The sequence below is a fragment of the Chrysochloris asiatica genome, unplaced genomic scaffold, assembly GCF_000296735.1.
Source record: "Chrysochloris asiatica unplaced genomic scaffold, ChrAsi1.0 scaffold00013, whole genome shotgun sequence".
Classification (NCBI taxonomy): domain Eukaryota; kingdom Metazoa; phylum Chordata; class Mammalia; order Afrosoricida; family Chrysochloridae; genus Chrysochloris; species Chrysochloris asiatica.
The window spans coordinates 23,678,872-23,702,443 of record NW_006408531.1 but is presented as its reverse complement, the minus strand read 5'-3'; the positions used below and the strand labels follow the sequence as shown (position 1 = coordinate 23,702,443).

The 23,572-nt window shown below is 38.3% G+C and overlaps 1 protein-coding gene across 2 annotated transcripts in view; it reads left to right on the top strand.

The window, feature by feature from the left end:
- L3MBTL3 (l(3)mbt-like 3 (Drosophila)) overlaps nucleotides 1-23,572 on the top strand; it is a 146,677-nt gene that overhangs the window by 11,412 nt on the left and 111,693 nt on the right. For both annotated transcript variants that reach the window (XM_006834672.1, XM_006834673.1), the window contains 6 exons: nucleotides 33-165; nucleotides 2,307-2,391; nucleotides 4,059-4,150; nucleotides 6,343-6,447; nucleotides 18,509-18,644; nucleotides 21,151-21,242. In XM_006834672.1, the coding sequence (XP_006834735.1) occupies nucleotides 33-165; nucleotides 2,307-2,391; nucleotides 4,059-4,150; nucleotides 6,343-6,447; nucleotides 18,509-18,644; nucleotides 21,151-21,242 (643 nt within the window). The remainder of the gene's footprint in view (nucleotides 1-32; nucleotides 166-2,306; nucleotides 2,392-4,058; nucleotides 4,151-6,342; nucleotides 6,448-18,508; nucleotides 18,645-21,150; nucleotides 21,243-23,572) is intronic.

Here is a 23,572-nt window from a genome sequence, read left to right as displayed (position 1 = left end):
CTGTCACTGTTTTGGGTTTGTAAACACAACAGAGATCAGAAAGAAGAAAGGGACATAGGAGAAGACAATGAAGAAGAAGATCCTAAGTGTAGTCGGAAGAAAAAGCCAAAGTTATCTCTGAAAGCTGACCCCAAGGAGGATGGAGAAGAGAGAGATGATGAAATGGTTAGTAGTTCTTACGCACCTACCAGTGAGTGCTGGGACGCTTCTTAAGTAGGTGAATTCATGGTTGTATACACCGGATCCGAAGCCAATGATTTGGGTTCACATGCTGATTCCTTGCCTCTCTGTTACTTATTAGCAGGTTACCTAGTCTCTCTGTGATTCATTGTCCTCTTTGCAAAATGGGAGTGATAGAATCTCTCCTTTGGGGTGAGAGAGGCAACAGGTAAATTCCTCTTGACAGCAAAATACCAATTCCATTTTGATAAATCACAAGCAGATCTCATAAAACTCTGGAAAGGGGTAGAAAATGGCAGGTGAATATCAGTTATCAGAAAAAAATTGATTAAAAATGTGTATATTAAAGCAGATATTTTGTACTCAGTATAAATTAATGGTTCTGTATGAAAAGATCATTTTGAGGTCATGTGGGATTTCTCTTTAGATCAATATTCAGCAGCTCCTATTTGGTAGTTTCTGTTTAGTGAGCAGGAGATACAGGGATGGCTAAGACAGAGAGGACAGAATCTCTCTTGGGTTTGTTACAGTTTTGTTGGGGGAACATAGAAGAGAAAAATAACAAAGAGTCAGCTCGTCAGAGTGTGGAACCCTATTTAGAGAAGCAGCGACACCAGAGATGAGGATGGGGAGAGTTGGAGCTGCTGGGGACTCTAGACTCATGGAGGGAGAGGAGCTTTGTGCTACTGGCCTGAGGGTGGGGGATGGGGCGGCAAGCTTGCAGGGTATGCCCTTTGGGTGTGTGAATGATTGCATGTTCCTGAGTTTTTTGGTGTACATAAAAAAAAGCAATAAAAACAGAGGGAATAGAAGCAAATAATATTGAATAATGATGCATGGAAGTTATTGTAATCATTGCAATGAAATGAAATATGATAGGATGAGTGTAAAGCTGATGTTCTCTCATGTAAACTATCACTAAATTAACGATAGAAACTTATTTAAAAAAAGCTCGTGATAAATCCAATGCTGAGAATTAAAATAGTATGTTAGGGTTGGACTTAGAACTAAATAGGGTTATCAAGGAAGGCTTTCCAAAGACGGTGACACAAACAGTTTGATTTGACTAATAAGAAGGAGCCATCTATGGAAAGTTAATAAGAAGGAGCCATCTATGGAAAGTTAGGGACCACTAGAGAAATGTTTTGTGGTAGTTTTTTTTTTTAATGCAAGACCATATATAGCTTGTTCTGTCCAAGGAATTCAAGAGGGACAATATAGTTGAACATTGAGATTATGGGGAGGATGGGTAAAATGAGTTTCTGTTGGGATTTTTATTTTATTCTGTTACAGGAAGCTAGTGGAAAGTTAAGGCAAGGGAATACTTTGATTTATGTTTTTCAGTAGTCATTGTATCTCTGATGTGGCAGCAAGAATGGAATCAGGGATTTATTACAGTAGTCTATATAAAGCGAGGAAGATAATGTGGTTAGGAAATAGGAGTCAGTGGATTTGGAATATATATTGGAGGTAGGGTTATCAGGGCCAGCATAATGTAGGAGGTATGAGGGAAAGAGAAGAATTTAGGATAACACTTAGATATTTGGCTTAAACATTTGACTGTATGATCATGTAATTTATGGAGAACAGATAGGTAGAGTAGTGAATCAAGGGTCTTTTTGGCCATAGTGAGTTTGAGATACAAATTATACATCCAAGGGAAGGAACCAAGTAGGCAGTTGGTTACACAAGTGTAGAGTTCAGATAAGAATTCAGGATTGCAGATAGTAGTTGAGGGTATTTGATATATAGACTAACCTAGGAAGAATGGTGAATGGCTAGATAGAGAAGGGGTCTAGGGATAGAGGAGAAACCAGCAAAGGAGACAGAGAAAGGTGTTGGTGAGGTATGAAGAAAACATAAACAGCGTGATCATGGGACTAAGAGAAGAAAAGAGAAGGGAACAGTATCTGTGGTATCTCTGAGTACAATTCTTGGAAACCTCAGGCCAAAATCAGTACAGTTCTAAATGACCTATATTCTTACTTTCCTTAAAAGTTAATGAAGTGAAATTAAGTACCCCTACATCTCCCAAAAAAGGAAAAGAAACTTTCTTTTAACTCTAACTTTTCATTGGTAGCAATTTTATGGACTTCTTATATCATACTTTTCCTTTTATGTTATAGGAGAACAAGCAAGATGGAAGAATTCTAAGGGGTTCGCAGAGAGCCCGAAGGAAAAGACGAGGTGATCCATCTGTATTAAAGCAGGGTGAGTTGATGAAAGGGATGTTTTATTAGTAAGTTTATGAAGTGGAAAGTATTTCACACAGGTAGAAGTTGTAGTCTAATTGTACTGTAAACGATGGCAACCAAAGTATTACTGTGGAGTTTTCTTTCATTAGATTTGGGTAATAAAAATTCGAGTTTTTGAAAAGTAGGTAAGGAAATAGAAATTAGTAACTGTCAAGTCATTTCAAGATAAGCTGAGTCAACTTCAAAAAAAATTTCTATCTAGTAAATCTATTCTCCTTCCTCACTTTTACTAAAACTGATGTTCTTGGGATCTGTTTCTCAAAATTGTAGGATTTTAATGTTTCATCTCAAAGCAGAGCCTCCTGATGTGTGGTACTTTTTTTTACTTTCATTGTTCCTTGGGCAACACTTTGTTCAAATGGGGAATCTGGTCCTTAGGGCCTTTCCTGTTCTTTCACACTTGACTGGAAATCGCTCCAAATCTTTGCCTCCATCATCACATAGCAATCTTTCTATGTGAAGTAGCTGTGTGACTCTTTTCCTCTTTTGTAAGGACATGACTCACACTGGATTGTTGTTGTTGTTGTTGTTAAGCACCGTGGAGTCAGTTCCTCCTCATAGCAACCCTGAATAAGTAGGGTTTCCAAGGAGCGGCTGGTGAGTTTGAACAGCTGACCTTACAGTTCAAGACTGGATTAAGACATACGTTATTCCAGTATGACTATATGTTAATTGTAACATCTTTACAGACCTATTTCCAAACAAAGTCATGTTCATTGATACACAGGGTTAAGAAAGACTTTAGTTTTACCACTATCTTTCGGGGATGTAATTCAATCCATATCGGTCTATATCCTGCCTCGGGCACACAGCCTCACTGTGTCTTTTGGCAAATGAGTTTAACTCTTTGTCATTAAAGACAATAAATTCCTCAGTTACCCTTTACTTCCATGCAGAATGTCGGTTTCATTCTGCTTTGCTCTGGATGAATTTCTAGGACCCTTGATCTTTTGGACCTTGTTCCTTCAGTCATCCTCTTTTGAAAAATTTCACTAGGTATTCAGGCTTGTTTTTTTCCCTATTTGTGACTTTTGTCTTTGTCCAGTAAATCTCATTCTCAAAAATACTGTCTACCAACATTGTTAGCCTTTAATGACTATACTCTTTTCTTGTTTTCATCATTTACTAAACTCATCCAATAAAATTGACTTTAGCTGCCTCCGTATCTCTGTATCCTTATCACTAATGTATTCTTTGGCACATCATACTCTGTCTCTTGCTGCATTGATTTGCTTCCCTGTCTACAAGATTTTCCCACAACTGAATGCATTGGGCTGTTCTCTTGATCTCTCCTGATTTCAGGAAAATAATTTTTGAGAATCTTGCTTATATAAGCTTTTACTTCCTCAGCCTTATGATACCGTTTTATTGTTGTTTTCTCTGGTGTCATTTTCATTAACTCTGAGCTGCTTTCTTCTTCCCTTGTACCGGTGGATTATAGCACATTTCACTTCTCAGCTCTCTTTTGTTGAAAAAAGAGCCAGGAAGAGACTGTGAAATGCCAGGTATGGAAAAAGAAAGAGTGAGGCATAGTAATAATTGGGGAAGTCAGAGCTTACAGAATATATTTTTGATTTCTTGGATTTGGAAATGGTATTTTAGTGTCATTCACTTGCCTTTCAGGTTTACCTCTCAAAGGGAAGAAAACCTGGTGCTGGACGTCCTACCTGGAGGAGGAAAAAGCTGTGGCTGTGCCAACGAAGCTGTTTAAGGAGGTATGGACCCTTCTAGGAAGTGCTGTTTGTAAGGGCAAAGGAGCTAGAATACTGATCTGAAGATAGTAATGTCATGCCATTGTCTGTTTAGGAAATAGGACTTGGGATAGTTTCTCTACAAATACACTGTTTGTCACGTGTGTATTTATGTGAAGAGGTCCCCTAGTGACACAGTTTGCACTTGACACGTAACCTAAAAGCTCGTGGTCCAGACCCACACAGTGGTGCTGTGGAAGAAATGCTTGGAGATCTGTTTCCATAAAGAGTACAACTAAGAAATCTCTGTGGAGCAATTCTATATTATAACACATGTGGTTGTCCTGAGTTGGGATCTACTTGAAGGCAAGTTTTATTTAGGCAGCGAGGCACTTCCAAAGGCAGTTAGACTTAATGTGTGCACATCTCCACCCAGTGCCACACCTTCATGGGCACACACTGACAGTTGTGCATTACAGCTCTGAAAACCCTACGGAGCAGTGTTAGTCTAGAACACCCAGGTCGTCATCAGTTGGAATCCACTCAAAGTCAGCTAACAACAAGAAACATGACATGTTTATGACATACTATGATTAAATGTGCTTTAATAATTTAAATAACTTTAATCTTAATTTAATAATTTAATAGCTATAGTTTAATTGCTATAATTTAACAAGGAGTCCTGGTGTGGTGCTGTAGGATAAGCATTAGACTGCTAACTACAGGGTTGGTGGTTCAAACCCATCAGCTACTCCTTGGAAGTCCTATCCTGGGTCACTATGAGTTGGAACTGAGTTGACGGCTTATAACAACAACCATCAAACACAGATATTTTGGCCTTCCACAGTAACTCTGGGTAAATTGGAACCTTTATATTAACAGTCTTCCACAAACCATCTGGGCCACCTGGAGACCTAGATAGACCTTATCAAAGGCTTTTTTTTATATGTATGACTATAAGTTTTTAAAAAGCAGTGAAGTGAAAACGTTAGATGATTCTATCTGTATTAAAAATAGTTAAATATAATAGTAATTGATATGAATTTGTTGTATAAAATTATTCTCTGTAGTTTTAGGCCTTTACAGGATAGGCTTTTTCACTACATGAATTGATAAAATATTCATGTGATTCAAAATTTGAAAGTTACTAAAAGAATATGAAGCATGTCTGGAGGCATCAGATTTACCTCTGGGTCAGTCACTGTTTCCGGTTTCTTATGTATGTTTTCTGGGAAATTGTATGTATATAATCCTTTTGCCTCTCTTATACCAAATGGTAACATGTGTTTGACTTTGCTTTTTTGTTTAGCTGAACAGTTTATAGAGATTTTTCCATTTTGTTTTATTAATACCTTCATCATTCTTTTATGCTAGTGCATAGAATTACATCTTTGGTCTGTTGGATAATTACTTAAGCTTTCCCTATTGATTGACATAAGTTGTTTGTTTTTTTCCCCCTTAATTTCACATAAATGTTTTTTAGTGAATAATCTTGTACACCTGTCACTTTGAATGTATGAATATATCTTTTGGATAGTTTCTTAGAATTGAAACATCAGGAAGAATGCTCATTTTCAAATTGATACTATGAAATCAATTTAATTTCCAGAGTTTACACCAATCAATTGTCAGAGTTTACACTAATGTACATCCTACTAGTGATGTATGTGGAGCCCTGATATGATGCTGTAGGATAAGCACTTGGCCACAATGTTGGTTTGAACTGCAGGGTTGATGGTTCAAGCTCACCAGCCACTCTTCGGAAACCTATACAGGGTCACTATGGGTTGGAACTGACTCAGTGGCACTTAACAACAATAAGTGATGTATGTTGAGTCCTGGTGTGTTGCTGTTAGGATAAGCACCGAACTGCTAACCACAAGGTTGGTTTTAATATCCCACAGCCTTGCCATCAGTGTGGGTGGGATCCAATTTTTGGATCTTTACCAATGTGATAGGGAGAATTCATCTTGGTATAACTACTTTGTCTGACTCATACAGGTGAGATTGAACATGCACAAAAAGCCATTTAAATTTCCTTCTCTGTGACTGTTGATAGCCTTTGCCCATTTACCCATTGGATCAATCAGTGATCTTTTTCTTGTGAATTTTTAGGAGTTAATGACTTATTTGGTTAACTAGTCTTTAAGAAAGGAAATTATTCACATTAGGCCCATGAAGTAAGATACTAAATCTGTTGTTACTTTGCTTTTTAGTTTCAGTCTTTTCCATATAACAAAAATGGGTTCAAAGCTGGCCTGAAACTAGAAGGCGTGGACCCAGAGCATCAATCTGTGTACTGTGTCCTCACAGTGGCTGAGGTAAGCTTCGCCTTTGTCTTTATGTTTGAAATAAAAGGACCAGCATGGAGTTGTAATAACAAGAAAAGCTGTAATTTCTTGAATGCTTCTTTTATGCCAGGCATGGTGCTTAGTATTTTGTATATATTATCTCATTTAATTTTCCCAAGAATCCTATGCAAGTCATGTTTTTTTTACCTCAGCTATATGGGTAGGAAACTGAGGTTCAAAGAATAAAGTAATGTTCAGAAGTCTATGCAGTTTCAAATGTAGAATCAGAATTTGCAGTCAAGTCTGTCTCAATCTATAGATGTAGCCAGACTGTGTTCCTTAGGATAATTTTTAACAGAAATTTATACTTTTCTTGTATTTGGAAGTTGTTTTGTGAAATTTTTCAAGAAAAAAAATAAATCCAACTCAGTCCAATACATTAATAAATAATACTTTTTAGTATTTATTATTTCTCTTTCTGTGCTAGGTTGAAAACATGGTCTCTTCTTTTCCTCTTTTTTTTTTCCCTCCTTCTTTCCTCTCTCTTTTTATTCAAAGGAAAAAAGAATAGACTGGAACATGTTGGCACTCTAAAGATGCCATTAGGAAGTAGAGTATTAGAAGGTTCAGAGGGAATAGTGAATTAACCAAGAGGAGATGGGATGCAGAGTATACAAAGAGGCACAAGCCTTAGCCAGAGGGAGGAGTATTGTCTTCGGTGATTACAGAAGGAATGCTGGAAAGCATAGGTCCAGGCAAGTTTGCCAGTTTTGAGGCAGACATTTGAGAGAACTTTTTTGACACAAGAGAGAAATACTAGATAAAGGGAGAATGGAGATAATAGGTATAGAAGCTAAAGGAGTGGGAAGAGGATTTGAAAAGGCAGGGAGAACAGGAGAAGTTATCTAGTGCTTCTATAACAGAAAATGATACAAGTGGAGGGCATTAACAAGCAAATGTATTTTCCCACAGTTTAGGAGGCTAGAACGCCAAATGCCAGGGTCTGGCTCTATGAGAAGGCTTTCTTTCTCTGTCAGTCCATGTCTCTCCTGAACTTCTGCTCCTGGGTGATCTTCATTTAACTTGATTCCTCTCTTTCCTCATCTTTATTTCCTTAGATTCCTCTCTTTTTTCATTTTTTAAGAGATTGACTCATGATACTTCATGCACTGGTCCTGCCTCATTAGTATAACAAAGAACACACAAATGGGATTATAACCAAAGGCTTAATGGTTAGGATTTGCAATACGTTTTGGGGCTAGAGCACAATTTAGTCCATATCTTTCTTGCTTTTGACCCCTACCCATTTTCATATCCTGGCAATATGCATAACATATGCAGCCAGTCGTATCATCTCAGAAGTCTCAAGTCAATTCCAAGTACAAATCAGATCTTAAATCAAACATGGTGCAGAGTAGGCATATTCGATCCTGGGACAAAATTCCTTTTCATCTTTGAATCTGTGAACTATAAAATTATCTGTTTCCAAAATATAATGGAACAATTACAAGGTAGATTTTTCCATTTCAAATAGGAGATATTGAATGGGAAGAAAGGAGAATGAGCATTAAGAAAATGTAAACCCCAGCATAACAAATTGCATCAGCTCTAAAAGCTTGAAAATAATCCTCTTCTTAGAGACCATCTGGGCAATGGACATACCCTCTAGACTCTGGGTATTATTGGCCATGCTCTCTCGAGTCTAGGTAGAGACCCTCAGCCTAGGACTTGAGCTCCACCTTCTGGGACCTCTGAGATAACAACTCTGCTCCTTTGACTTTGTTGTCATTAAGTGCCATCCAGTCGCTTCTGACCCATAGCGACCCAGTAGGGTTTCTGAGGAGTGGCTGGTGAGCTTGAGCTGCCGACCTTGCTGCTCAAACTGACCTTGAAGTACAGTATGTTAACCCACAGCACCGCACCAGGACTTTAGGTAGCCCCATTTTTCTAGTCCAGCATGGCAGTCTCACCCCCTCAGCCCCAGTGTTGTTGTTAGGTGTGGACAAGTCAGTTCCAACTTTTAGTGACCCAGTGCACAGCGGAACAATACACTGCCTGGTTCTCTGCTGTATTCACAATCTTATGCTTGAATCCATTGCTGGTATCATTGTGCCAGTCTATCTTGTTGTGAGGGGCTTCTTTTTCGCTGACACTTTACCAAGCATAATGACCTTCTCCAAGGACTGGTTCCTCCTGATAATAAATCCAAGATACGAGAGATGAAGTCTCAGTATCCTGGCTTCTAGGGAATATTCTGGTTGTACATCTTCCAGGATAGATTTGTTTGTTCTTCTGGCATTCTGGCACTTTCAATTGTCTTCTCCATACCATAACTCAAACGTGTCAGTTCTTCTACATTATTTGAATAATGAATACTTCATTATTCATTGTCCAACTTTCACATGCATGAGGCTATTGAAAATACCATGGCTTCTGTCTGGTGCACCTTAGTCCTCAAACTGCTGATACCATTGCTGTTTTAACACTCTAAAGAGGTCTTCTGCCACAGATTTGCCTAATTTAATATGTTGTTTGATTTCCTGACTGCTGCTTCTCTATAAGCGTTGATTGTGAATCCAAGCAAAATGAAGTCTTTGACAGCTTCAATCTTTTCTCCATTTATCTTGATGTTATTTATTGATCCAGCTATGAAGATTTTTGATTTCTTTACATTGAGATGCAACCCATACTGAAGATTGTAATCTTTGATGATTGTTAGTATTTCAAGTCCTCTTCGATTTCAGCAAGCAAGGTTGTATATCATTTGTATACTCTAGATTGTTAATGAGTCTTTTGGAGAAAGAGTCTTTCTCCAAAAGACTCATTAACAATCTAGAGTATACAAATGATAATGTCACTAATGCCACATTTTTCTTCATATAGTCCAGTTTTGTTTTGTTTTTTATTATAATCCACAATATGGATTGAACAAGTATGGTGAAACAGTACAAATACACACTTCACGATTTTAAACCATTCAGTATATTCTTGTTTTGTTTGAACAACTGCTTCTTGGTCTATGTTACAGAGTCCTCATGATCACAGTTTAAGTCTTCTGAAATAACCTTTCTTTACAGTGCTGTCCATAGCTTTTCATGACCCATACAGTCAAAAGCTTCTGCACAGTCAGTAAAACAAAAATTAAAAAATCATTCTGATATTCTTTGCTTTTAGCCAGGATCCTTATGATAGCAGCAATGATATCTCTAATTCCTCTTCCTCTTCTAAGTCCAGCTTAAGTTTCTGGCAATTGCATGTCTATGTATGGTTGGCAGCTGTTTTTAAATTATCTTCATTAAAATTTTGCTTGCATGTTATATTCATGATATTGTTTGATGATTTCCACATTCTGTTAGTTCGCTTCTATTTGGAATGGATACAAATATGGATGTTTTCCAGTCAGTTGCCCAGGTAGCTTGTCTTCCAAATTTCTTGACATAGATGAGTGAGTGCCTCCAATGCTGTATCAGTTTGTTTAAAAGATTTCAGTTTGCATTCTGTCAGCTCCTATAGCCTTGTTTTTTGCCAATACCTTCAGTGCAGCTTAGCCTTTTTCCTTCAGCGTCATCAATTCTTGATTATGTACTATCATGAAATGGTTGAACTTAAACATCGACCATTTCTTTTGGCACAGTGACTCTGTATACTTTCCATCTTCTTTTTTTTAATGTTTTAATTGTTACTTGAGTGAAAGTTTACAGGGCAGATCATCAGTTTTACATTCAACAAATCATACACCTTATTTCATTACAATGATTATAATCCCTTCCATGTATGATCAGTTAACAGTATTTCTCGCTATTCATTTTAGCTCTTTTTTTAAACACTCAGGCATATATAATAATTTACACCACCAAAGGGAACGTTCTGCAAGTTTGCCTCCTGGCCCCCAGCTCTCAGTCCCTCTCTCTCCATGAATCTAGAGTCCTCAGCTGCTCCCTTTCTCCATGTCCCCATCTCTGCCTCCATCTCTGGTGTCTCTACTTCTCTGGATAAGGTCCCGCATTCCTCTTGTCCTCTTCTCCCTTGATGGCCCTAGTGTCCTCTGTTTCTGGGCAGTTAGATTAACTATGTCCCAGTTTTTGTTATAAAACATCTTCCTTCACAATTAATCATGATAACAGTTACTATTGAATCATAAGAATCTTATCCCCATCTCTTTTTACCAGACCCATCTAGACAAGATGAAAATGATTCAGTGGGGACTCTTTCTTCCCCCACACACTCTTAAACTAAACTCCCTCTTGAAACCTTGTAAACCAGTCACTTTGTGCCTTTATTGCCCCCTCATTTTAGGTAGCCAGTATCGAAGTTGCCTGTCCCTGTCTACCCTGTGCACAGAGGGAATAGCATTGATACTTGATGTAAAGACTCCTTCCCTCAAATTGATATTTAGAGTTACTACCTTCATGAGTATAGGTCAGGTTCATCAAATTGTAGCAATTTACCCTTGTTTCCTTTACTTTCCATCTTTTTTTGATGCTTTCTGCATCATGCAATATTTTGTCCATGGAATCCTTCAATATTGCAAGTCAAGGCCTGAATTTTTTTCAGTTCTTTCAGCTTGAGAAATGCTGAGCATATCTTCCCTTCTGTTTTTCTAACTCCCAGGTCTTTGCACATTTCATTATAATATTTGACAGTCCCAGTAGACCCCAAGTTTCTGACCTTTGGGTATGGCAGTCCCACCCCTCATAGCCCCATCCTCCTGCACACTAGAATGATAGCTCGAGATTCTAGAACCAAGTTAGCAAAAATGTGACTCTGAAACTTAGGTTGCCTTGGCCTCATGCTTTGAAACTGAGAAGATGCTTCTCTGGGTGCTCCTTTGAATAGTTCTGCTGATCTTTGGAAGTTCTGTAACTATGCTAGTCCTTTTTATTTTGTAGGTTTTTTCTGTTGTTACAAATCTGCTATCTTTGATTTCTTTATTTTTAGTCTTGTAAATTTGAGTACTAAGAGATGACCTAAGGAATCTCCGGTATTCCATACATACTCTTCTTTATCTCCATAATATCAGTCAAATTTCCCCTTGGAAATCAGATCTGTTTCTCTGATATGAGAAATAGAAGAAAAGAGGAAGCTGAACAGAAACTCAAGTATTGGTTGAGTTAGTGATGATATTGCCATGTGTGTTCATCTCAGGTTGTCTGCACTTGCTAGATCTTTGTCCAAAGAATGTCTTTTACTATTTTTTGTAATGTTGGTCTGGTTTTCATAAATCTTTAATTTCAGTTTATATGAAAATGTCCTAATTTCATTGTCATATTTGAGGGATAATTTTGTTTGATATATTATTCTTGCTTGGCCATTTTTTTCTTTCAGAGTTTTATATGTGTCATCCCATTGTCTTCTTTAAGAAATCAGAGTTTAGTCTTGTTAGTTCTCCTTTGTAGGTAACTTTTTTTTTTTTTGAGCAGTTTCAGGATTCTTTCCTTCTCTTTGGTTTTGAAAAGTTTGATTATGTCTTCATAATCTTTTGAGTGTATCCTGCTTGCAGTTTGTTCAACATCCTGAATGCCTATCTTCTCATATTTCAAGATGTTTGGGAAGTTTTCCTCCAGCAACTCTTTGATAATTTCCTGTGTGTGTTTTCTAAACACCTAAGTAACTGATATTTAGACTATCTTCTTAACCCCCCTGTATTCCTTTTGTTTTCAGCAAGCACTTCAGCTGGTCATGGTTCTTTATTTGATGTGGTGGCTCAGACCGACATTTTGAAAGGCTTGCATTAGTAGCATTAATGTTAGGATTGGGTTGTTGTAGTTTTTCCATGGATTTTAATCATGGGGCATTGTAGTACTAAGAGATGACCTAAGGAATCTCTGGTATTCCATACATACTCTTCTTTATCTCCATAATATCAGTCAAATTTCCCCTTGGAAATCAGATCTGTTTCTCTGCTATGAGAAATAGAAGAAAAGAGGAAGCTGAACAGAAAATTTCAAAAATCAGCTCGAGAAGATAAAACCAAGTATTACCACAAAATGTGCAAAGATCTGGAGTCAGAAAACCAAAAAGGAAGAACATGCTCAGCATTTCTCAAGCTGGGGGAACTGAAGAAAAAATTCAAACCTCAATTTTTAGTTATTGGAGGATTTTCTGGGCAAATTATTGAATGATGCAGAAAGCATCAAAAGAAGATGGAAGGAATGCACAGTCACTGTACCAAAAGGAAATGGTTAATGTTCAAATGTTTCAAGAGGTACCATATGATCAAGAGCCAATAATACTGCAGGAGAAAGTCCAAGGTGCATTGAAGGAATTGGCAAAGAACAGGCACCAGGAATTGATGGAATAAAAATGGAAATCTTTCAAGAAAGTGAGGCGGCACAGGAGGCACTCATTCATCTATGCCAAGAAATTTGGAAGCCAACTATCTGGCAGACTGATTGGAAGAGATCTGTATTTGTGCCCATTCCAAAGAGAGGTGACTCAACAGAATGCAGAAATCATCGGGCAGTCTCTTTGATATCCCATTCAAATGAAGTTTTGCTAAAGGTAATACAGAAATGGCTGAAAGCATACATTGACAGAGAACTTCCAGAGGTCCAAGACGGATTCAGAAGAGGTCGTGGAACAAGGGATACCATTGCTGATGTCCGATGGGTCTTTGCAGGAGTTCCTGCTGTCCGTGGGGGTCGTGGGACACAAGCGGAATCATCGGGTGAAGAAATGAATGAATACAATCAAAAGGCTTTTCAACTTGCTGTGCTGTCCGGCTATGCTCTCCAGCTTCTGCCCCTGCTTCTGCTTCTGCTCTTTGCTGTCTGCCCTCTGCCTTCTCCCTCCTGCTCTCTGCTTTCCTCTTTCTCCTGTCTCTGCCAGTTCCTTCTGCCTCCACTGCCTTCTGCTTTCGTCTGCTTCTACTCTTACTCTCCGTTTCTGCTCTGTCTCTCCTTTCTCTGCCAGTTCCTTCTGCCTTCTGATAGTTCTGCCAGCCCAGCTCAGCAAGTCTTTATTTTTTATACTTAAAATTACACAGTGCATGCATTGACACTTTTATCTTTTCTTAAATTATTACACAGTTAGTCACAACATTCTTGCACCTGGTCCTTAGACAACTTTAACAAGACTACTTTGTGATGTTAAGACTGACCTTCATGTTCTTTCCCAGTATGAGATAAAACTGTTTCTTCTTGTTTCTACTAAAAGATTATAAACTTTCTATTCTACATAATGTGCTATTATTTTCATAATAAAGGTATTCATTAAATCACTTGGAAGCTATGTGGCATAAAGCCCAACTTGGCTACTTGCTGCAAGACGTGTAGATTATTAAGTCAAAACTATCCTTCACTTAAATTCATTGTTGTCTACTTGTTTACGCAGATGTCTATGTGTAGGGGTTTGTGAATTCTAGCTAGTAACTGAATGTGGTGAGGCCTCTGGGGGTAGGTCAGCTTGACTCTAATATGCTATTTGCTTTTGTGGCCTCACAAATGCAGTTACTTAGGTTTTCTAATGAAAGGAAGTAATTTACACAATTTCTCTTTGTATTCAATCCACCAAGGCTGGAAGCAGTTGGTGCTAAGCTAGTTTTTCCTAAGGTTTGTAGAACTCATAGTGAAAGCTGTGAATATTGCCAAATTGCATATTTTTACAAGTGAATTCAGGGCTAACTTGAAGGAAGGATAGGGGTCAGCTTTTGAGAGTCATTTGCCGTGCATAATGTCTCTCCCCCCATTGCGGCTTTGCCAAGCAACGAGAGTTAAGCGCTTCCCGCAGATCTTGGCTGAAAGCAGAGAATATCAGAAAGATGTTTCCCTGTGCTTTATTGACTATGCAAAGTCTTTCGATTGTGTGGATCATGGCGAGCTACGGACAACATTACAAAGTATGAATATTCTTGAATACTTAATTGTGCTCATGAGGACTCTCTACATGGACCAAGAGGCAGTTGTTTGAACAGAACATGGGAACACTGAATGGTTTAAAATTAAGAAAGGTGTGCAACAAGGTTGTATTCTTTCACCATACATATTCTGTCTGTATGCTAAGCAAATAATCTGAGAAGCTGTGTTATATGAAGAAAAACATGGCACAGGATTGGAGGAAGACTCATTAACAACCTGCGATATGCAGATGATACAGCCTTGCTTACTGAACGTGAAGAAGACTTAAAATATTTACTGATGAAGATCAAAGAGCAGAGCTTTAGTATGGATTGCATTTCAATGTAAAGAAAACAAAAATCCTCACCACTGGACCAATAAACAACATACTTATCAATGGAGAAAAGATTGAAGCTTTCACGGACTTCATTCTTCTTGGATCAACTATCAACATTTGTGGAAGCAGCAGTCAAGAAATCAAATGACGTATTGCATTAGGCAAATCTGCTGCACAAGACCTTTTTAAAGTGTTGAAGAACAAAGATGTCAGTTTGAGAACTAAGGTGTGCCTGAGCTAAGTCTTGGCATTTTCAGGAATTTAATATGCATGTTAAAGTTGGACAGTAAATAAGGAAGACCATAGAAGAATTGATGGATTTGAGTTATGGTGTTGGAAGTAGAATATTAAAAGTACCATGGACTGCCAAAAGAACAAACCAATCTGTGTTGGAACAAGTACAGCCAGAATGCTCCATGGAAGCCAGGATGGCCAGACTTTTTATCTCATACTTTTCCTCTCATATTATCAGAAGGAACCAGTTTCTGCAGAAGGATACCATGTTGGATAAAGTGGAGGTTTGGACAAAAAGAGGAAGCTCCCAACTAGATGGATTGGCACAGTGGCAGCAGCAATGGTCTCAAACTAGCAATGATTGTGAAGTTGCCATAGGACCAGTCAATGTTTCTGTCTGTTGTGCATAGATAGGATCGCTATGAGTTAGTATCTGTTACTTGACAATTAGCAACATTACATTAGGCAAATTTCCTGCACAAGACCCCTTTAAAGTCTTTAAGAGCAAAGGTGTCAGTTTGAGAACTTAGTTGTGCCTTTCCCAAGTTATGGTATTTTCAGTAGCCTCATGTGCATGTGAAAGTCAGATAATAAATATGGATGACTATAGAAGAATTGATGTATTTGAGTTAGGGTGTTGGAGGAGAATATTAAAAGTACCATGGACTTCCAGAAGAAAAAAATAAATCTGTGTTGAAAAAAGTAAAGCCAGAATACTTCTTAAATGCCATGGTGGTGAGACTTCATCTCTCATACATCATATTATCAGGAGTGACCAGTCAGTGGAGAAGGACATCATGCTTGGTAAAGTGGAGGGTCAGTGAAAGAAGGAAGACTCCTAACAAGGTGGATTGACACAGTAGCAGTAGTAATGTGCTCAAGCATGGCAACGACTGTGATATTAGTGAAGGACCATGCAGTGTTTCGTGTTGTTGTACATAGGGTATTTATGAGTTGGTTTCGATTTGTTGGCACCTAACAACCTAGCGTAGTGGTTACGAATCGGGCTGTGAGCCTAAAGGTCAGCGGTTCGAAACTACCAGCTGCTCCGCGGGAGAAAGATGAGGCTTTCTACTCCCGTAAGGATTTACACCCTTGGAAACCCTGTACAGGGTCGCTATGGGTCGGAACCGACTCGACGGCACACAACAACAACAACAACAACCACAACAGCAACAAAGTCTAGGCTGTGTAATGTAATTAATATATTGGATCATTGTGATGACTTAAGGAAAGGAATGGCAATCAGCGTGCCTGCAGTATGAATTGTGATATAGGGTTGGAGAGTTGATATATCTCTGGTAGGGTGGTGAAGGAATAAGGCCGATTGTTTCTGGTTAATCCTTTGATACTGGAATCGTGAACAAGTCATTGAGTAGATCACTAGCTGTGTACCAGGTACCAAGAGATGTATTAATTTTCAGTTCAAACAATGAAACTACACTTGCAAAGCAGCTACAGTTAAAGTGACTACTGTCATCAAATTTACTCCATTGCCATTCACCAAGATTCTTTTTTTTTTTTTTTTTTTTTTGCTAAGGCCAAATAGTTCAGTTAAATGAGGATGTGATAGTAATCACCACACCCTTCAAACTCTTGCTGACACTTATATCTGCAGTCACTCCAGGAATATGATTGTTTTGGGTGTGCTGTTGTACTAGGTCAGGGCAGTTCTAATGATTTCCTCTTGACTTTCCCTACCATATTGTTGCTTTTGCTGTTGTTAAGTGCTGTCGAGTCAGTTCTGACTTCTACAGTGATCCTGTCTAGGGTTTCAGAGGATCAGCTGGTGGATTTCAACTGCCGACCTTGTGGTTCAGACCAACCTTGTCGTCCAGTACATTATCTTAAGACATTAATAGCCTTTATTTTACATGTCACTATTTTAGTGTGAAGGTTCTGTTAGTTACTGAGTATGTCTGTTCCAATTATGCATTCTGGTACTGGGGTAATCGCTACAGGATGTATTCCGGGATCCACGAGACCCACTGCAAGATGTACCTGAGCTACTCTCCATTAATAATGATCTCCATATACCTACTGCCACTCAGACTAGTGGGCCATAGTGACATTTGGATTCCTGGAGTTAATGGTAATTCAGAGCCAGTGTCTAGTAATCCTCGAAAACTCTGTACTTCCATTTCCCCAATGAACAGTCACTCTTGTAAAAGGCTGTAGATTCCTTTGAAGAAGGTGGAGAGAAAGATTTTCAATAGAAGTTTCTGATGATATAGTGAGGTCCTTTCCCAATGGGACTCAGCCTGTCCTTCATTCAAGGGGTCGTGAGTCTTTAAACTGGCTCAAGTTCTGAGAGACTGTAATTCTCTATTTCTGCCATTCATGTTACTTAGAATACTTCCATTTGAACATATCACGTAAATATTTAGTAGCTTTCCCATCTGTTTCACCCCTAGGAACACCATGACTAAATCGCCAATGCCTTAATTCCATACAAGTCAGACTATTCTGATTAGTGCTTTGACTTTGCTATCCATTACACCAACCTCACATGCCTTGTCTTTGTTGATAAAGAACTGCCACTTGGCCTCTACCACCAGCAATTCCAGTCAGCCCCATTGTAGTCAGATATCTTAATTCATTTAAGGTGGCTCTCACTGCTAAGTCTGACTTAAAATTAAAAGTTGTAAAGGATGCTGGACTCTTCAAAAATATCTTCCTCACCTTGTGGAAAAAGGTATATATCCTGTGGACACTCTGTTTTTGGGTCTGTTGGTCCAACCTGATAATCCACTCTAGCGTGCCATTTTCCTAAGCCTTTGAAATACCTTCTTCTACAATAAATCAAGTTAGATCTGGTATTTCAACATGATGTATATGTAACCACTTAATCTGTATTTTAATAAACCAGTCAAATCTATTACATCTTTTCCTAACCTGTTGAGCTAGAACACTGAATGAAGAATCTGTGCTTAGTGGGCCCATATCAATACACTTGGACTGATAACAACTTTTGTTCCTTGCAACATTATCCCACACCCTTAATAATCATTCCCACACATATTTCTCAAGTTTCTATTTGTGTGTATATATATATTTTTAATCACCCAATTCTTATGGAGTGTAACTAAAGAAGACATCTGGTGTGCTGGCATTGAGGCTAGTGGAAGCAAGATTTAGCGGTTGAACCCTCTTTCAAAGATATTAGGTTAGACTTTTTCCCCTTTATTTCTTTCTTTGTTTTCCCGGCCCAAAATGGTAGAAAGAAGAGGAGAATCTGTTGTCGTCTCTCCCTGATAGGCTGTCAGGTGCTTAGTTTATACAAGGACAGAGAGCTGGCATTCAGACAGTGACCAGCAGAACATCCACTGAGGGCCTTGCTGAAGCCGTCTGCAGTGGGCTGGTCTTGCTCATTCTGTGCCAGCTCTCATTGATGGGATGCAAGCTAATTCAACAAAGGGAATAAGACAGCATATCAGTGTTCTTCACTCCATGTCTCTGTGCTTTTAAGAGAATGTTGGTATGCTGTAGTTCAGCTCATTCCACTATAGTAGGCTTTACTTTTAGATTTTGCTATTTGTTTTATTGCTTGTGTTGCTGTTAAAGGCAGGTGGTTTGATGCACATAGGTAGTATCATACCTGTTATTCATATTTTTATATTTTTGTTTATACACATGAATATTGTTTTGTTTACTTTAATTAACCGACTTACTTTACATATTGCAGGTTTGTGGATACCGGATAAAGCTTCACTTTGATGGGTATTCTGATTGCTATGATTTCTGGGTAAATGCAGATGCCTTGGATATCCACCCAGTTGGATGGTGTGAGAAAACTGGCCATAAACTTCATCCACCAAAAGGTGTTGTCACTTTCTTGCTTTATATTTTGTATTTAGTAAAAACTCATTTTCTTCCATGCTATTTTAGAATTTTTAAGAAGTCAAACTGTATAAAATTCAAATGTGCCTAAATGCAAGCTTATTGTTCATGAAGAAAAAAGTTTTATCAAAGTAAAATTTAAACAATAGAATCCTGCATAAAAGAATAAACTGTGTTTGTTTATATGTAAAGTAACATTTATATGATAGTTTTGTTTTTTTTTCAGTGTATTATTGTGAATTATATGATAGTTTACATGGGAAAACATTAGTTTTACATTCATTCTATCGTAAATTGTTTCATTGCCATGGTTACAATCCCCTCCATGCATCATCAACCAACCAAAGGGTATATCCTGCAAGCCTGCCCCCTACACTACCCCTCCCCTCCACCCCCCAGTCTTTAGCACACAGTCGCTCTCCCTCTCTGGATCTAAAGTACTCAGCTGCTCCATTGCAACATGTCATCGTCTCTGCCTCCATCTCAGGCATCACTGCTTCTCTGGGTAGGGTCCCGCTCTTGGCTCTTTTCTGTTGATGGTCCTAGGGACCTCCAATCCTAGACTGGAAAGTTAATCACTCCCTTCCTTGCAATAAAACATCTACTTTTACATTTCCAACCCTCACAATCAGTCCTGATAACAATTACTCACTATTGTATCACAAGAGACCCATCTGCATTTCATTTCATCAGCTCCGCCTAGACAGATTGGATAGTACTCACTGGAAATTCTGCCTTCCTCCAGGCCCCTGGCTCTGTGTTCTCTCTTGAAAGCTTGTAAACCAGTCACTTCTTGCCTTTGTAGCCCCTGCCCCCCTCCCCACCCTCCCACCCCCCATTTTGGGTAGCCAGTGTCCAAGTTGCCCATCCCTGTCTTACTCTGTATGTGGAGGGGGTGAGAATGATACTTGCTGTAAGGATTTATTTCCTCTTTTGAGCTACTGCATCCATAGGTGTAGGTTATATGATAGTTTTTGTTACAAATAGCATTTAACCACTTATTTCTATGTTTATTTTATGTACGTTGCTGTTGTTGTGTGTTGTTGAGTGGGTTCTGACTCATAGCAACCCTGTCTAGGTTTTCCAAGGAGCAGCTCATGGATTTGAACCACCTACCTTATAGTCCAGTGCTTATACTATACAGTCACAACCTTAAAAATGATTGTTTCTAGTATATACAATTAACTTGAAGAGTTTAAAAAGGAGACTGTAACATTTAATAACATTTAAAACCGGCTTAGATAAGGTCCGAACAATTACTTATTCTTATGATCCTGTTTTTAGTATCATAGTCCGCAAATGACTTTGCGTATTTTGTGTTTACTTAAAGTTTCAAGAATAACAGATTACAATTGTTTTCCGTCTGTCACCAGTATGCTTAATACTATCTTATTTCTTCATTTTTGATGAATATATACAGTATTATTTCCTTGCTGTAAAAAATTTAGGTTACTGGTTTGATAATTTTTAGACTTATTTCAGGACTATTTTTTAATGAACTCTAGCTGTCCTTGGGTTTTTGAGTGAAAAATTAATGGCAAAATGATGTTTACAAAGAGCTGAAGGATTAAGCAAAACACAGAAAAGGTGAGAGTGAGAAAGGGAAGCAGTGAGTCTTTGTATACATTGAACTCAAATATGGTGCTATATTGACTGTTCTTTTCTGCCTTCTGAACTTGCTTGGAAGAAGAAGCGAGTAGGTTGGCAGGAAATAGAAAATGCTCAAATTCCTTTTGTAAAGAAATGTTGGCTTTCATGAAATTCTGAAAATTAAGACAAGGACATTTCCTTTATTGGAATTTGCTAATGTGTTTATTTCCTAATCCTTGATTGGACATTTTTGCAGTCATAGGCAAAAAAGATTTTGTTTTTCTTAACTACTTTTTTTTTTTCAACTTCCTACTTTTTTCCATATGCTAACCTCTTAAAATAGAGCATGTAGAAGAAAAAAATAAAACATTTGACTAATTTAGTTCCCTATTTTACTTCTGAGGAATTCTACCTATGGACTGATAGAAATAGGTTGGTAATTAAAACAGAACATAATATGTATTTAATTTTTTGCTCCTTTTCTTAATATCTACTACCATTCATACATGAAAAAATAAAATTAATTAAATATAAGCAACCTGCATATAAAACTTGATTATTTTTTGTTGTTGTTAAATGCCATCGAGTCAGTTCTGACTCAATAGCGACTCTGTATAGGGTTTCCAAAGAGTGACCGATGAACTAGAACTGCCAATCTTGTGGTTCAAGCTGACCTTGCAGTCCAATGCGTTAACCAACTGTGCCACCCAAGGACTCTAAAACTTGATAATCAAGCCTAAATAGTAAGTTAGATGTTGATTATTTATAAAATAACCATTGGGTGGCTTTATTTGGAGCGGTACATGCAGGAGTTTCAGAGGACACGTAGGAGTGGGAAACAGTGGTGTATAAAATGGTTGCTGTTGCACTAAGCCTGCTGCTGTCTGCTTGCTCTAGGGTATAAAGAAGACGAATTTAATTGGCAGACCTATCTTAAGACATGTAAAGCTCAAGCTGCTCCCAAGTCATTGTTTGAAAATCAGAACATTGTAAGTACATGCAAAATACTCTTCCTTACAAACCAGATGATTTCTGAGCACTTTACAGGATAAATTTTGATAACAAGGAACTGTAATGCATTATATTAGTTTGGTAAATAGAGCAATCTTAATTGCTTTCTCAAATCTTCATAAATAAATACCTGTTCCATAACCATATTATAGTTGTATTTTTTATTGAATGGTTGTTGTTGTTGTTAAGTGCCGTCGAGTCAGTTCTGACCCATAGTGACCCTGTACAGGGTTTCCGAGGGTGTAAATCTTTACAGGAGTAGAAAGTCTCATCTTTCTCCCGCGGAGCGGCTGGTAGTTTCGAACCGCTGACCTTAAGGTTCGCAGCCCGATTCGTAACCACTACACTACCAGAGCTCCTTGGTAGGAAGTAGCAAAATATAAGATTAGATCTAATGTACAATTAACGTGCATTAAAAATATAAGTTTTCTGGGATGTCTTATTGTTACTTTTTGACTAGAGCTGTGTACATGTGACTCACACAATGAGGTGAGTGTACATCTCTGCAGATTCACATCCAGCATGTACGTGCACACTCTGATTTGTCTTCACTCCAACTTACCGTTTTATTTTGCAGTTTATCAGTAACAAGTCTGGAGGAATGGGTATTACCTAATTCATGGGCTGTATTCCTACTTTCTGTTGCATTTTCCTCTGTTCACATCTGTGAAGAGACCCAATAAGTTAAACTTTTCTTTGCTTAAGTTCTAATCTAATTGGAAAAAAGAAAGCAATTGGATGAAAATCAAAATATCATCAGTACAACTTATAAGGGCTAGGTTAGAAGACAAGGCTTATATCTGCATAAAAGTGAGCTTGGTTCTGAGCCCAAAACCTTTAAAAGTGTTACTGTCCCTTTCCCCCTATTTTCCCCATACCAAGCTTGGGGAGTGCCTGACCATAGCAGACCTGTCCTCCTGAAGGGGCAGAGTTTACCTCTAAAGTAGCAGAGCAGAAATCCTGTGCTTTGCATGCCAGCTTACCTGACAACTGTGACCACCCCTCTCACCACATGTGTTATTCAAGTAATAAGAGTGACTGCGAGGCCAGTAACATTTCACTAACATGGTTCCCTCCAAATGGAAATACCATCTCTCTCATTCCATATACCCTCCAGTGAGGGGACTATATGAACGAGTTGTCGAAGGACATCAGTCTAGCAGGTAAAACATTCTCTGATGAAATTGACCAGTGTTGTTGTTAAGTACCGTGGAGTCAGTTCCGACTCACAGTGACCCTGTACAGGGTTTCCGAGGCTGTAAATCTTTACGGGAGCAGAAAGCCTCATCTTTCTCTCGCAGAACACCTGGTAGTTTTGAACTGCTGACTTTGAGGTTAGCAGCCCGATTTGTAACCACTACGCTACTAGAGCTCCTTAAGCATAAGCCAAGTTAAATTCAGTCATTCGAACAGTACAGGGGGACACTGAATGATTTAAAATTAGGTCAGGTGTATGCCAGGGTTATATCCTTTCACCGTATTTATTCAATCTTATGCTGAGCAAATAATCTGAGAAGCTAAATTATATGAAAAAGAACATAACATCAGGATTAGAGGAAGACTCTTCAACGACTTTTAATTTTCAAATTATGTAAACCTGTTTGCTGAATGCAAAGAGGACTTAAAATACTGTCGAAGATCAAAAACCACAGCCGTCAGTATGGGTTGCACCTCACTGTAAAGAAAAAAAAAAAAAAAATCATCACTGGACCAATAAATAACATCATGGTAAATGAAGAAAAGATTCAAGTTATCAAAGACTTCATTTGGCTTGGATACACAACACTCATTGAAGCCGCAGTCAAGAATTCAAAGAACATATTACATTAGGCAAATCAGCTGCAAAAGACTTCTAAAGTGACCAAGAGCACAGATGTCAGTTTGAGGACCCAAGCCATGGTATTTTCAATAGCTCCATAGGCATGTGAAAGTTAGTGAATAAGAAGAACATAGAAGAATTGATGCATTTGAGTTCTAGTATTTGAGAAAACTATTAAAAGTACCATGGACTGATAAAAAAAAAAAAAAAAAACTAACAAATCTGTGTTAGAATTACAGCCCAGGATGGGGAGATTTTATCTTTATTTGTGCATATCAGGAGGGACTAGTCCCTGGAGAAAGATACCATGCTAGACAAAATAGAAGGTTGGCGAAAAAGAGGAAGACCCCCAATGAGTTGAACACGGTGGTGGCAGCAGTGGGCTCAAGCATAATGATTGTGAGGGTGGCACAGGACCCCAGGCAGTGTTTTGTTCTATTATTGTACATAAGCTGCTATGAGTAGGATTGACTCGGTGGCACTCAATAG